At 37.3% G+C, this 13,328-nt stretch overlaps 2 protein-coding genes across 3 annotated transcripts; one reads left to right on the top strand and one right to left on the bottom strand.

The window, feature by feature from the left end:
* The first annotated feature begins 586 nt into the window (after positions 1–586).
* On the top strand, positions 587–6,602 carry LOC109214263 (probable WRKY transcription factor 4). The gene is made up of 4 exons (XM_019378160.1): positions 587–1,355; positions 4,461–5,179; positions 5,282–5,440; positions 5,884–6,602. Exons 1-4 carry the CDS (start codon positions 939–941, stop codon positions 6,164–6,166), a joined length of 1,578 nt encoding a protein of 525 aa, XP_019233705.1. The 5' UTR covers positions 587–938; the 3' UTR covers positions 6,167–6,602.
* A 1,070-nt stretch (positions 6,603–7,672) lies between these two features.
* Positions 7,673–13,047, bottom strand: LOC109214264. 2 transcript variants are annotated; one of them, XM_019378162.1, is made up of 12 exons: positions 13,007–13,047; positions 12,666–12,756; positions 11,110–11,515; positions 10,695–10,778; positions 10,504–10,613; positions 10,270–10,402; positions 10,026–10,161; positions 9,771–9,933; positions 9,149–9,277; positions 8,851–9,045; positions 8,401–8,523; positions 7,673–7,914 (listed from the first exon to the last, which is right to left on the bottom strand). In XM_019378162.1, the coding sequence occupies exons 3-12, from the start codon at positions 11,381–11,383 to the stop codon at positions 7,801–7,803; spliced, it is 1,461 nt and encodes a 486-aa protein (XP_019233707.1). In that variant the 5' UTR covers positions 11,384–11,515; positions 12,666–12,756; positions 13,007–13,047; the 3' UTR covers positions 7,673–7,800. The 2 variants fall into 2 exon arrangements, with proteins under 2 accessions (XP_019233707.1, XP_019233706.1); XM_019378161.1 differs by lacking the exon at positions 13,007–13,047 and having other exon boundaries at positions 11,110–12,959.
* Between the last annotated feature and the right edge of the window lie 281 nt (positions 13,048–13,328).

The raw sequence follows: 13,328 nt of genomic DNA, 5'->3' as shown, positions 1-13,328 counted from the left end.
TTACCTAGTACACATCCGAAGAATAATGACTTACGTTTCTTAGAGAGTTTTTTAAAAAAAAAAAAATCAATTATCATAGTGTTAAACTCGCGAGTCACAATAACGTAACTCATAAGGAATTGTTTCATACAATCTTTTATCATATTATTTTTGAGCTAAGTTTTTATATAGTACTATTTTTTCATACTATCAAATCATTTAGAAGACAATTATTTATACCCATTCATTAAAAGGGAAGTTAGCAACTTAGAATATAAAACAACCAACATATTATAATAAGTTGAATTATAATTAATTAGTATAAACAAATATCACCAAAGATTATGATGAAATAGTAAATACTTCTTCATTCTGATTCGAGATTTTATACTCGACCATTTTAATAGGCTCAAAGCATATATTGAAGAGTCATCTTTTATAATAAAATTACATTATAACGATCAAGTTCTTTTTTAAATTAACTTTTTATAATATATATTTTCTTCAGTAATATTTCAGTATAACAACCAAAAAATATTGGACAAACAGTCCCAAGAAAACCCAAATTTTCATAGTATGTTTCACTTGAATATTCTGGTATAATAATTATTTAAATAGAAAAAGGAAGACCAAAAAGGGTAATAACAGCAAAACTGCAAAGCCTCCATTTTCGTATCTGCAACTGCAAGCGTGGACTTTCTAGTTTCTACTCAGTTTTGTTCAGATCCTGTAACACCTTTCTGTTTCTTCTTTCCAAATTGGACAGTATACAAACTTCCATCCCCCATATCTTCTCCTCACCCCCTCCCCCCCCCCCACCAAACACCCCACCTCTCTCCCTTCTCCAACAAACCCAGAAGAAAAACCAACAAAAACAAGCAAGAAATGATATTATAATTTTCCAAATATTTGTGTTTCAAAGAAAGAAAAATAAAAAAAGAAAAAGTTCATCAAAATCAATGGCTGATAATGAAGGATCATCATCATCATCGTCAACGTCAAGAGCTCAATTACTACGTCCGACAATAACTTTACCACCGAGAAATTCAATGGAAAGTTTATTTTCGGTCGGGTTAAGTGGTATTAGCCCGGGTCCAATGACCTTAGTATCTAGTTTTTTCTCCGATAATGATCCGGATTCGGACTGTCGTTCTTTTTCTCAGCTTCTCGCCGGTGCAATGTCATCTCCGGCGGGGTTTTCCGGCGTTCGACCGGGTTTCCAGCCAGTTCCTCCGCCGTCTACGGCGGCGACGGCACAGGAGTATAAGCAGAATAGGCCAACGGGTTTGGTGATAAGTCAGTCGCCTACGACGTTTACTGTACCGCCTGGATTGAGTCCAGGTGGTTTGTTTGATGGGTTCTTCTCACCTGGCCAGGTATTTAATAAAAGTTCATAACTTTATTTTCTTTTTCCTTTTTTCTGATTTTTATGTATTTTATTTGGATTTTATGGACATGTGAAAATTTGATTGCAAGTATTTTGATACATGTTATAGGCAACGGCGAATTCATGATTTAAAGATATGATTTGTGAATACTTTACTTTTTTAGGTCTATGGGTTTTGCAGGTCTGAACGGTTAGATTGATTTTTGAGGTTATTAGTTTCTAAGAAATAATGGAATTCCATAGATGTTACCATAGTTAGTAACTTGCTTTTGGCTTTAATTTTTGAAACTCTTCGTAAGTCAGTCCATGGGAAAAGGAATTATTTCCTAAAAGCCTTGAACTTTCTGCCAAAAGTGTTTTTCCTTTATATCTGGATTCTGGAATGTGCCTTTTGTTGTTCCTTGACTAGAGTATCTGACTCAGATGAGAAGACACAAAGTAAAGAAACATAGTAGTAAGAAACTGTCAGAGTAATAGTCTCAATTTTCTCTGTTTATCTAGCCCAAGCGTACCCCTTCTTTTCTTTTTTGATTATTCCAAGCATACCCTTCTTTTTTCATCTCTTGGGCACAACTCAACTATTCTACCGGTTATCTACTACCTCCCATCAGCCCAGGTACCGTTTATCACTAGATTTCTCTTATTTGTTGGTATTTATTCCGGCAGAAAATTTGTAACTTGAGTATTTTCATTTCCGGATCATCATTCTTTGTAGAGATAGTTACTATATTGAAAATTGTCACATACAATTACTGTTGCGACACCTTGAGCATAACTCTCCATTATATCAAGGTTAAACCTTTACATTATTTTATTTTCAGCTTGGACCAAAAAGCTGGCTGATCCTTTGTTGCAAACTGAGAATCCTTTATTTATAGCAGTATGTTCTCCATCCATTTTTTCCTGAGTGCAACATTAATCAGATTAGTCAACAGAAAGTTCTGAATTTTAGGTATTAATGCAATTCAGTAAGAAGGGGAGCTTTGGCGTAACTGGTAAACTTGCAGGAGGTCATGGGTTCGAGCCGTGGAAACAGCCTATTGCAGAAATGCAGTGTAAGGCTGCGTACAATAGACCCTTGTGGTCCGACCCTTCCCCGGACCCCATGCATAGCGGGAGTTTAGTGCACCGGCTGCCCTTTAATGCAGTTCAGTAATATCTAGATGCGTGTAAGCATAGAAGATTCAATCCTGGCAATTTTATGTCTTAAGACGGGGATTCACCCCCACATGGTGGATTAACAATCCACTTCCACTTAGTTATATCTGCCCTCACCTGGGGACAAGTTGAAGTGTATACGTACAGATCCTTCCTGAGCTCCCCTATGACTGCTTATCAAAGAGAAACTTTTCCGAGATCAATAGTCGAAAGTATGGTAATTTCTTAAGCAAAAAATAAAAATATAAAAGCTTCATCAACACTGTGCTAACTCTCTATGATTCATTAACTTGTCTACTTGAATGCCGGCTCAAGATGGCTGGAGCTATGTACATACAACAACAGATCCAGTCTAATCCCACAAGTGTGGTCTGGGGAGGGTAGTGTGTACGCTGACCTTACCCCTACTTGGTAAGGTAGGTACCAGGTAGATAGAGATAGCTATGAATCTATTCCATTTCCCTTGTCTACTAGTTGATCCACAGGTTTCATGTAGAAAACCATTTTTGGCCCCATCTAGTGCAAGTCATATTAGACTGGAGCGTAGTTGGAAGAAAAGGAATTGTTGCCTAACATGGCCTGATAAAGAGAAAAGACAATAGAAGTTACTCGACATAACGTCTTGCAGATGTGTTATTTTTTTGTTTATATTTAGTTGTTACTAGGGAAAATACAGGTATTTGGTTTTTAGATGCTACATCATGACTAATGTGGATTTCTCCGTGGGTTCTTGACAGTCCTTGCCATCTGAATCATTTAGGAACGAACTGTATCTCGATCTAGCTTTGTTATTATTACATTGCTATCTGCACCTAGCCAGTAAGTAGAGATATGGAGAAAGGGAACATCTTTCTCGCTGACATTTTATTTTATTTCTTTTGTTTTTTTTTTAAAAAAAAATCTCAATATCGTATGCGGTTTGAAGAAAACCCTCAGTCATGAAAAACAAAAAAAAAGAGACAGAAAGAGTTTCATTGTTTAAACAAGTAGGTTGTATATAAGTTCCATAATTAACGCTGCTCTGCAATAAGAATTCTCCTGATGATGGTAAATGTTCTATATTCATTGTGCTGTTCATTTGTTGGAAGAGAAGAAAATTTCTTTCTCCAATAGTTTGGAAGGAGGGAGGGAATTTTGACATTTGGAACCATTCTTATTGTTGCTAATTGGAAAGCTTATGTCCATGCCAAAGACAACGTCGGGTGGTACGGGATTTTACAGTCCTTTCTGATGAGAATTGTACTTGGGATGTCAGTATGCTATTCTTCATTTATCCTATTACTTGTTGCATAGTTGAATGGATTGTCAATTCTTTTAACAAATGCCATTGAAACGGATATAGATTAAGATATCCTGCACGTATCTCTTCTCCGATATTTATAGACAACTCCTCTCTTGGAAGAATGAATTAACCCTAGATTGAAAGTTGTCAAGACCTGTTCTGATGTCTGTGATAAGGTTTAGATTTTTTTTTTTTGTGCAACTCTCTCTTTAATCTACAGAGAGAATTGTCTCTCATAGGAGAACTTCATCTTGCTAAATAACAATTACTGAAGCTTGCCGTTGTGCTTCTTCCCTGAGTAATAATGGCAATATCATTGAATGTAGGTGAAATTTGATACCTTTCGAAACAGACCATGGAGGTTTGAGATAACATATGATGTTTTGACTCTGAATCTTCTTAGGATACATTCATTGAGACTTTGTTACTTAGACTAATGGGGAGGAATATGTTTCTCTAGATAGATTCACATGTACAATAGTTATTGTTCTCTCTGCTATTCTTGACACTGCACCTCCCGCTTCTTCTTGACTAGCAACTAAATCATGAGCAGAACACATTATTAATGAGTTGTTGATACATGTAAAGTGATAAAGTAATTAGTTTAATTTGAATTTACTTCTCTTAAGTTAGTTATGCATCTTCATTTGACAGGGCCCTTTTGGAATGTCACATCAGCAAGTGCTTGCTCAATTTACAACTCAGGCAGCCCAGGCTCAGTCTCAACTGCACATTCGGCCTGACTATCCGTCTTCTTCAACAGCAGCTGCAGCGGCACTGTCACAGTTCCATTCCTTCGCATCAAATGCAGCAGCAAACCAACAGATACCTCCTCCTGCATTAAATCCTAACATTGTGAAAGAGTCATCAGATGTTTCCCTATCTGATCAGAGGTCAGAACCTGCTTCCTTTGCTGTTGACAAACCTGCTGATGATGGCTACAACTGGCGAAAGTATGGGCAGAAGCAGGTCAAGGGAAGTGAATATCCTCGAAGCTATTACAAGTGTACACATTCAAATTGTCCAGTCAAGAAGAAGGTTGAGCGCTCCCTGGATGGCCAGGTGACAGAGATTATATATAAGGGCCAGCACAACCATCAGCCGCCTCAATCTAGTAAGCGTTCAAAAGAAAGTGGAAATCCAAATGGAAATTATAATCTTCAAGGGTCCTATGAGCCCAGCTCTGAGGGTCTGGCTGGAAATTTTAACAAACCCAAGGAGGGCGAAACATCCTATTCGTTAAGAATGAAAGATCATGAATCCAGCCAAGCAACACATGACCAGATCTCCGGCTCAAGTGACAGTGAGGAAGTGGGTGATGCTGATACTAGAGTGGATGGAAGAGACAATGATGAGCGGGAGTCGAAGCGGAGGTATTTTCCTTCATCCTTAGCACTATTGCATGGTTTTGCTTTTGTTGCCATGTCTATTTTGACAGCAATTCTTCTGTATCCTAACATGTCTGTACTTTGCAGGGCTGTAGAAGTACAGACTTCAGAGGCAGCTTGTTCTCACCGGACTGTTACAGAACCTAGAATCATCGTTCAAACAACCAGTGAAGTTGATCTTTTGGACGATGGTTATAGGTGGCGAAAGTATGGCCAGAAGGTTGTTAAAGGAAACCCTTATCCAAGGTAAAATATCCATCTTATCTTACTCCTTAATTGTCAATGAACTACTCCGTGATATCATCTATCCATTTGGTGTTCAGCTAGTTTTAAGAGTGGAGTTGTGGTAAAGTGAACCTTAAATATATAAATATCAGCTGTAGAGAAATCCAGCTTACATTTACCTTCCTTTTAGGTTTACCATATTGACAATAATCTTGCCAACTTTTTGACTTTCGAGCCGTGGAAGTAACCACACTAGTGCTTGCATTAGGGTAGACTGTCTACATCATATCCCTTGGGACGCGGCCCTTCCCCGAACCCTGCGTGAATACGGGATGCTTTGTGCACCGGGCTGCCCTTTTTGTCAGAATCTTGCTGGTTGAGACGTTCTTTTTGCAGTATTTATTTAGAAGTCTTTGTTTCATTTTGCTTGCCATAATTTTTACACGCCTTGTTATTTTCGGCAGAAGCTATTACAAATGTACGAGCCAGGGATGTAACGTAAGAAAGCATGTCGAAAGGGCGGCAACTGACCCTAAAGCAGTCATAACAACATATGAGGGTAAACATAATCATGATGTGCCTGCAGCCAGGAACAGTAGCCACAATACCACTAATAACTCGATGTCACAATTGAGGCCACATAACCCTGTAGTTGATAAACCAGCTGCAATGCGAAGAACAGACTTTCAGAACAATGAACAACAACCTATAGCGCTTCTACGTTTCAAAGAAGAACAAATTACATGATTTATGAAAGCATCATTTCAGCATGGTAATCAACAGGGAAGCAAGTGAAGACTTTGGCCATGTAGAGGGCTGTAACTTATTTCTGAATGGTTCTAATTCGTGCGTTTGCAATGTTGATCTTGGTCTCCCCCAACAATCATGAAACAGAAATGTTACAGAAGTTGCGTTGACACGAAATAATAGGTCAGGAAGGAGTGGTTTGAATATGAATTGTTTGTAAATGTTATCAAAAAGAGCACAGAGTTAGCTGTGTTATTTCTATATGCATTCTTTGTGTAAATCCTTTTGTATTCCAACATGTATTGGCTATTTATTGTTGCATTTGAACTAGCACGGTGAATGACTACACTATACCTTGCATTTGACGCCAATCCCTCTACCTTGTAATCTTTTTAGTTAGGCCTTTCATCTGAATTTACATGAAGTTTTTGGACTATCTTCTTTCTGTTATGACTTGATTTATTTGTTATTTATTTATTTTTTGTTATACATGAAGCCGGGGAAACAACCTCTTGCAGAAATGCAGGATAAGGCTGTGTACAATAGACCTTTGTGGTCTGGCCCTTCCCCGGACCCCGCACATAGCGGGAGCTTTAGTGCACCGGGCTGCCCTTTTTATTTTTTATTTTTTATTTTTCTGTTATGAATTTATGATTCTGAATGTCTGGTTGTTGTTGCTGTTGCTGATCTATTGTCTCTTTTCGTCTTCTTGAGCCGCTGGTCAATCGGAAACAACCTCTCTACTATTCCTCCGGGATATGAGTAAAGTCTGCGTACACACTACCCTCCCCAGACCCACTTGTGGGATATCATTGGGTGGTGGTGGTTGTTGTGAATTTAAGATTCTCAGTATTTTTTACAGTGATAGGATTGAATTTGCAGAGGTTGGTAAAATATACCTAATGTGTTTTTAGTTTCTTTTTATCAGCTTTTAGATCTTGATTTTAACTAGCTCGGTGTAAACTTTTGTTTGGTTAGAAACTAGTAACTTAGATGTAGAGTATGAGTGAACTTCAAATTTTTAGAAACCTCTAATTTATCTTAAAACAAAATTTTATTTTTCTATTGGAATAAAATTTGTCTGGATAGAGCACAACGTTGTGGAAGATACAAACAGTCGAAACTTTGCGGATTGAAATATGGTTTGCAACTTTGCATAGGGGTGAATGATGATTATCAAGAATCTTGATTTCAACTCTGTTTTGTCCTTTCCCTCTCCCACAATTTGATACACTCTCAAGCAAGTGCATCTGAATCTAACACTATGAGAGAAACTTATTAGCACCCGGTATTTGTAGTAAATCAAGTAATTTCATTCATTTAGTTGGTATAACACTGCGTGCGGGAGAAGGGGAGTCTTGTAGCAACGATTAAGCGTGAAATCAAATGCTTGCATTAGGGTAAGTGGCCCTTCCTCGGACCCTGTGTTAATGGATGATGCTTTGTTCACCGTGCTGCCCTTTTCAAACATTGTGCGCCGGTTATACTACGGAAGCACCAGGAGGATTAGAGTTGGGAAAAAATAATTTCATGCCAGGCAAACCAAATGAAATTGGTGTGATCGTTACATTTCATAATTCACAGTTCCTCCCGTGGCAAAATATCTACATCTATTGGTCTAAATCTCAATTGTTTCAATTATCAACAGGAGTTACAAGCTGAGGTATCTGGCCACGATTTACAAAATCGATTTTGTTCAATCGAACACAGCACAAAACTCTCTCAGGCAGCTCCTCTTGCTTCTGCGCCTACAATTATCCAAATATATCTCAGATCAAGTAATGACATGCAGATGCATACAACAGTTAATACAAGACCAAAATCAAGGTTAAATATGAACTCTTTTTTAAAGGGGAACAGGGTGATATCACGAAACAATGGCGAGGCTAGAGCATCCATTATCTTTTACCCAAGAAATATAATTTTTAAACAAAAAAAACGAGTATATTAACTTATAACTAGATTGACCAAGCACCCTTTATGCGGTTAGTAGTCAGCAATGAAAGGCAGATGAGTACCCATGACTCAGAAATTTTGAGTCTGTCACTGTCACGAAACGATGTAAATTATATTGATATCATAAGGAAGTTCTCAAACAAGTTCCTCTTCCTCCTATATGAGACGTCGTATTCTACAAGTAAAGGTAACGAAAAAGTTTGCAGTGCGAGAACGAAACTTAAGATCTTTTATTTAGGGGGGGGGGGGGGGGTTTCAAACTTATGTAATAGCTAAACCTGAATTGTTAATCCAAGATCAAGAATTCCATGTTTCAGTCGTTCTCGGAATGCATCATATCCTTTCCTGGAAATGTAGCTGAAACGATGAACATCTAGGTCTATTTCGAAGTAGTTTCCTCCCTGCACAATATAATCCATAAGATTCACAAAATATTTCAGGTCAATATTATGAGGAGTCGTTTAAGAAAAATAAAAGACAATATGACACAACAAAAGTTTACTAGTATTTTGAGATTTTAATCTAAAGTATAATAAATATCCATGTGCAACTTCTTTAGTAAGTACATCTGATTTCACTATTGGCCGGCTTCTGAAGTTTCACTATATGCATGCATTGTCTGTACAAGCACTCTTGAGAGTATAAACCACTATTGCAGAAACTATTGACAACAATCAGCTATGAGAATATCAAAGAAGATATGATTTCAGAATTTTAAAAGAAATTACCTTGTAGAAAGCATGTTGAGGACGCGAAAGCACTGGTTTTTCGTTATACGCATGTAAAAGTTTTTTCTCCGCGGGATTTAAGTGAAGATCATCAGGGTTGGCTACACCAACCATGATTTTTAGTCTTTCTCTGAAAGGAACTGTTGAGTCCTTTGCAAAACCTTTTACAGTTTCCGTTTCATCCATTACTAATCTCTGCAATATATATCGGTAGAAAATGGTTTATTCATGTATTCAAGATAAAAGAAAGTAGTAGTATTTATATAAAGGAAAATAGAAATTAAGAACAGGCTATTACCTTTATGCTGTCCTGAAATTGTGGAGAAATCTCTTTTTCAAAATTTTCTGATACTTTGAAATATAGTACAAGGCTCATTCCTTCCCCATCATTTTCCCCAAGGAACATTGAAGCAGGATAACTAGGCAGCTGCGACAATAAATCCGGAGTTCTTATTAGTTTTTTTCACGAAAACAGCAACAACAACAACTCTGCCTCAATCCTATACGAATTTTCACTGTCATGTCGCTCTAGTAAGCCCGTCTCAGTCCAATAAAAATAAAAATAACAAGTCATTTTCCAAAAAACCCATAAAATTCACATGAAGCCTTAGTTCAAGTAGTTAATCCCAACTAAATAGAATAAGGGGTTGTTTGGCTGGGAAACAAGTTATCCCGGGCTTGCTATCCCAATCTCCAATAGGTGTAAAAATAACTACAATCATGGGATAACTAATCCCGGGATTAGTTATATACTACGATTTTATCTCACCCAAACTTGGGATAAACTCATCTCAAATTTAATCCCGGGATTAATTTCTCTTATCCCTCGTACCGAAATAGCCCTAAATATATGACAGTGTCAAGAAAATGTAAAAAATGCAAGTCTGGTTTTCTAGGGAAATTATGCATTGCAAGAGGACCTGTATATTGACGATCAGCAGCGATGGAACTTTGTCATGTGGCTCTGCAAAGGGAAGCTCAAGATGCCGTGCAATATGAGATATCTTCCGCGGACAAACAAATAAATCAACACCAATAGGTACATAAGGGCAATAGTTAGGGGCAGGAAATTTCCTTTTATCCCTGCATTTGTGAAATATAGAAGTCTTATCAGCTTAAATGTAAAGCGAAACAAGATACTCTAGCAAATCTCATTGTACACAACGCAAACATACCTGAAATAATTCATGCCACGAAGCTTAAATACGGAAGGTGCAATGCGACTCCAACATCCTTGACTAGGTTTCATATCACTGTAATGTGGAACAACAAATCCTGCTCTTGGACGATACAATAATCTCCTTGAAGAACCTGTTATTTTATAAAGTCCTTTAGATTTTGACAGTATACTGGTTATGTGATCAAGAAAAATAATATCTAGATGAATTAGCATGTATTATTATTTGCAGTGACACTCACAAAACTCAGTCGTCGTGTCCCCATCATGCAGTTTCTTATTAACAGCAAGTGTTACAACCGTTAACTTCCTTCTTTGAGATGTCAAAATTGTATCATCCACAACGTTGTTCCGCTTAGTAAAATTTCCATCTACCTGAATTAAGTATGGAGAAACGAATCATTGACTTGGAAGCCTTAACAAAGACATGAGCAGAACATTTCATTTTGACCTTCACAAAAGCTAGAGTAACTTACACATGATATATCATTGTTCTTGATGGTCTGATCAAAGTGTGACGTGCTTTCGCTTCGACTTTGATGATCTAATGCGCTTCCAGCAGCAACGACGAGTGAAGGGCAAATTTCTGGAAGTAAAATTACAAAGAGAACTCAGAAATAACTTCTTTTGGTTACTGTTAGAATTTGGATTAGGATTTATTGATTACCCCCAAGAACACTAGTGAAGTCTTCATCTGAATCAGATTCAAGGACACTGAAAGAATCAAACCACGCTTCCTCTTGGCTTATTCCTGCAAATTAAAGAATTCCTTGGAAATTAAACACTTTTAATGCAATTTGAAATGCCTAACTTTCCTTGGCATCTAGCTCCTATAACCAAGTAAACGGATGCTAAAAATTCTTTCATTTACTTGGTTCAAAGCTATGTTGCAGGAACTCGCCAAAATGTTACCGCATCGTGTCGGATCCTCCAAAAACACACTACTTTTGGAGGATCCTAGAGGCAACCGCCGGCGACATTTTTGGAGGGCCCGAGCAACATAGGTTCAAAGTAATCGATGTTTGCTGAGCAAGAAGATCAGCTATTTCAAGAAAATTATGGCTTATTACAGGTATCCATACCAGTTACATCAACATGATGATAGTTTTGGGAGAGATGAAACGCTGGATTTAACACGCAATCCCCTCCGCCAATAGGTGCAGCCCTGTCCTCATAATCTATTGTGACAAACTCACCAACATCAACATCTCTTACATAGTTTCTCACACCAGTAAGTTGCTCTATCGGTGCAACAGAAACAGATGATGGCGCCTTTCTTCGAAATCTACGAGACTTGGGAATGTACTTTGTCTTTAACTTTATCTTCTTAGTTGGACTCGAAACGCATCCACCCATATCTCAAGACTAAGTTCACAACTCCAAGAAAAATACTCCCTTCCCTCCTTTGCATATACCAACCAAAACTGCAAGATCAGTTCAAAATTCCAACAAGAAACACTGCCTTCCTCCTTTGTATGTATCAACAAACTGCAAGATTATAGCATTCAAAAACACCAAGAAAGGCACTTTAGATATGGACAAACAAACATTACTATTCTTGTATTTTTTGAAGTTGTAAAGTATTAATCATTCATTACATTACATGCCAAAAAAATGGTAAAATCAACTTCTAAATGCATTCCCTGAAAGAACTAAAGGCTAAATGACCTATTTGGTGAATCCTACATATCAAAGATACATAACTATACACATTTAAGACAATAATTAGATGTTGATTGTTAGGCAGAAGTCAATCTACTCCACCCATGTGAAAGCTAACTGATTGAAGCTAGAAAGATATTTTTGACAACAAAATATTAAAAGACACTGAGCTCCCGCGTCTGATTAAGACTGCTATAGTTCAAGCATGATTTTCACTTTTTGATAGCTCCCATGTCAGGATATCAAGAAAATGAGGAAATATCTTAGGCTTAAAAGGGAAGCCCAGTGCACGGGTCCGGGAAAGGGCCGTACCCCAAGGGATGTGATGTAGGCAGCCTACCTTGATGCAAGTATCAGTACCCGTGACCTATAGGTCACACGGACACAACTTTACCGTTGCTCCAAGGCTCCCATTCAGGAAATATCTCAGGATTGAAACAGTAAAACAAGATGAATATTGTAAAATTAGTCAAAAACCATTAAAAACCACAAAATGAATTAAGTAAGCATTAGAAAGTTAGCTGTAATGGCTGAAGGGTCTCAATCACAAGCCAGAATGATATAAAACAACAACAAATGACAAACAAGAATACCTAAAGTATTGTAGAGATAAAGCAATCTTGTAAAATCATGAACAAATAAAAATCATATCTTTAAATTCAGAGAAAAAGAGATATAGTATAAAATTTAGGAAAAAATGGAACTTTTTTGAAGGGTCATGATTTGGAAATAAAGAAATCATTTTTGGCATGCAGTGATAAAATAGAACTAAAAGGTCAACTAGAATTTAAAAGCTGTCTTCATATAAGAACAAAGTACGAGAGGAAATATACAAGCTGGAACTTGCCTGATCTGATCATAAAAACCAATCAATATCAATGATCACAAAGGGCAGGGCAGCCCGGTGCACTAAGCTCCCGCTATGTGCGGGGTCTGAGAAGGACCAGACCACAGGGTCTATTGTACGCAGTCTTACCTTGTATTTTTGCAAGAGACTGTTTCCACGGCTCGAACCCGTGACCTCCTAGTCACGTGGCGTTGCACGTTATCAGTTACGCCAAGGCTCCCTTCAATCAATATCAATGATCAAATGAAAGATAAACAATAACAAGAAAATAGTGAAACCAAAGATGGAAAAGTCTTGATATTTTGTATTGATGTAATAAATTTTATAAACAGAGTAACTTGCATGGAAAATTGGATTATATTTGCTGGTAAAGATTGGTCCACAAAAACAACATAATGTAAAATTAGAAGGGATTAAAGAGAATGATAAGAAACTAAGAAGAAACTGAAGAAAGAAATGAAGGGACTTACTCTTAAATGGTCACTTCCTAATTCCAAATTAAAGTTCATTTTTTTTCTGCGCTCATTTGCACTTCATATATAGTTAGCTACCCCCTACCACTGGCACCCCCACCCCCCCACAAAAAAAAAGCAGGTAAAGAGGTCCCACATATTACACAAAAATGGATTACAACTGTTGAAACTCCAATTATTTATTTGGTTGTCTCCTCTAAAAAAATATAGAGCCTTTTAAATATTAATTTACTGATTACTGATATGATAGTATCTAAGTTCATGATGTCCATTTTTAGCTCATTACTGATTACTAATTTACTATTTTTTTTGGAAAATT

The sequence above is a fragment of the Nicotiana attenuata genome, unplaced genomic scaffold, assembly GCF_001879085.1.
Source record: "Nicotiana attenuata strain UT unplaced genomic scaffold, NIATTr2, whole genome shotgun sequence".
NCBI classification, from domain to species: Eukaryota; Viridiplantae; Streptophyta; class Magnoliopsida; order Solanales; family Solanaceae; genus Nicotiana; species Nicotiana attenuata.
Note: the sequence above shows the minus strand (reverse complement) of the source record. Positions and strands in the feature narration are given on the sequence as shown.

Excerpts from the sequence above, each read along its gene's own strand:
- LOC109214263 (XM_019378160.1), top strand. The coding sequence starts at position 939 with ATGGCTGATAATGAAGGATCATCATCATCATCGTCAACGTCAAGAGCT. Across the intron at positions 1,356-4,460 it reads GGTTCTTCTCACCTGGCCAG|GGCCCTTTTGGAATGTCACA; the intron begins GTATTTAATAAA and ends TTCATTTGACAG. Across the intron at positions 5,441-5,883 it reads AAAGGAAACCCTTATCCAAG|AAGCTATTACAAATGTACGA; the intron begins GTAAAATATCCA and ends TATTTTCGGCAG.
- LOC109214264 (XM_019378162.1), bottom strand. The coding sequence starts at position 11,383 with ATGGGTGGATGCGTTTCGAGTCCAACTAAGAAGATAAAGTTAAAGACA. Across the intron at positions 10,614-10,694 it reads CTTCACTAGTGTTCTTGGGG|AAATTTGCCCTTCACTCGTC; the intron begins GTAATCAATAAA and ends TTTTACTTCCAG. Across the intron at positions 10,162-10,269 it reads GGACACGACGACTGAGTTTT|GTTCTTCAAGGAGATTATTG; the intron begins GTGAGTGTCACT and ends ATAAAATAACAG.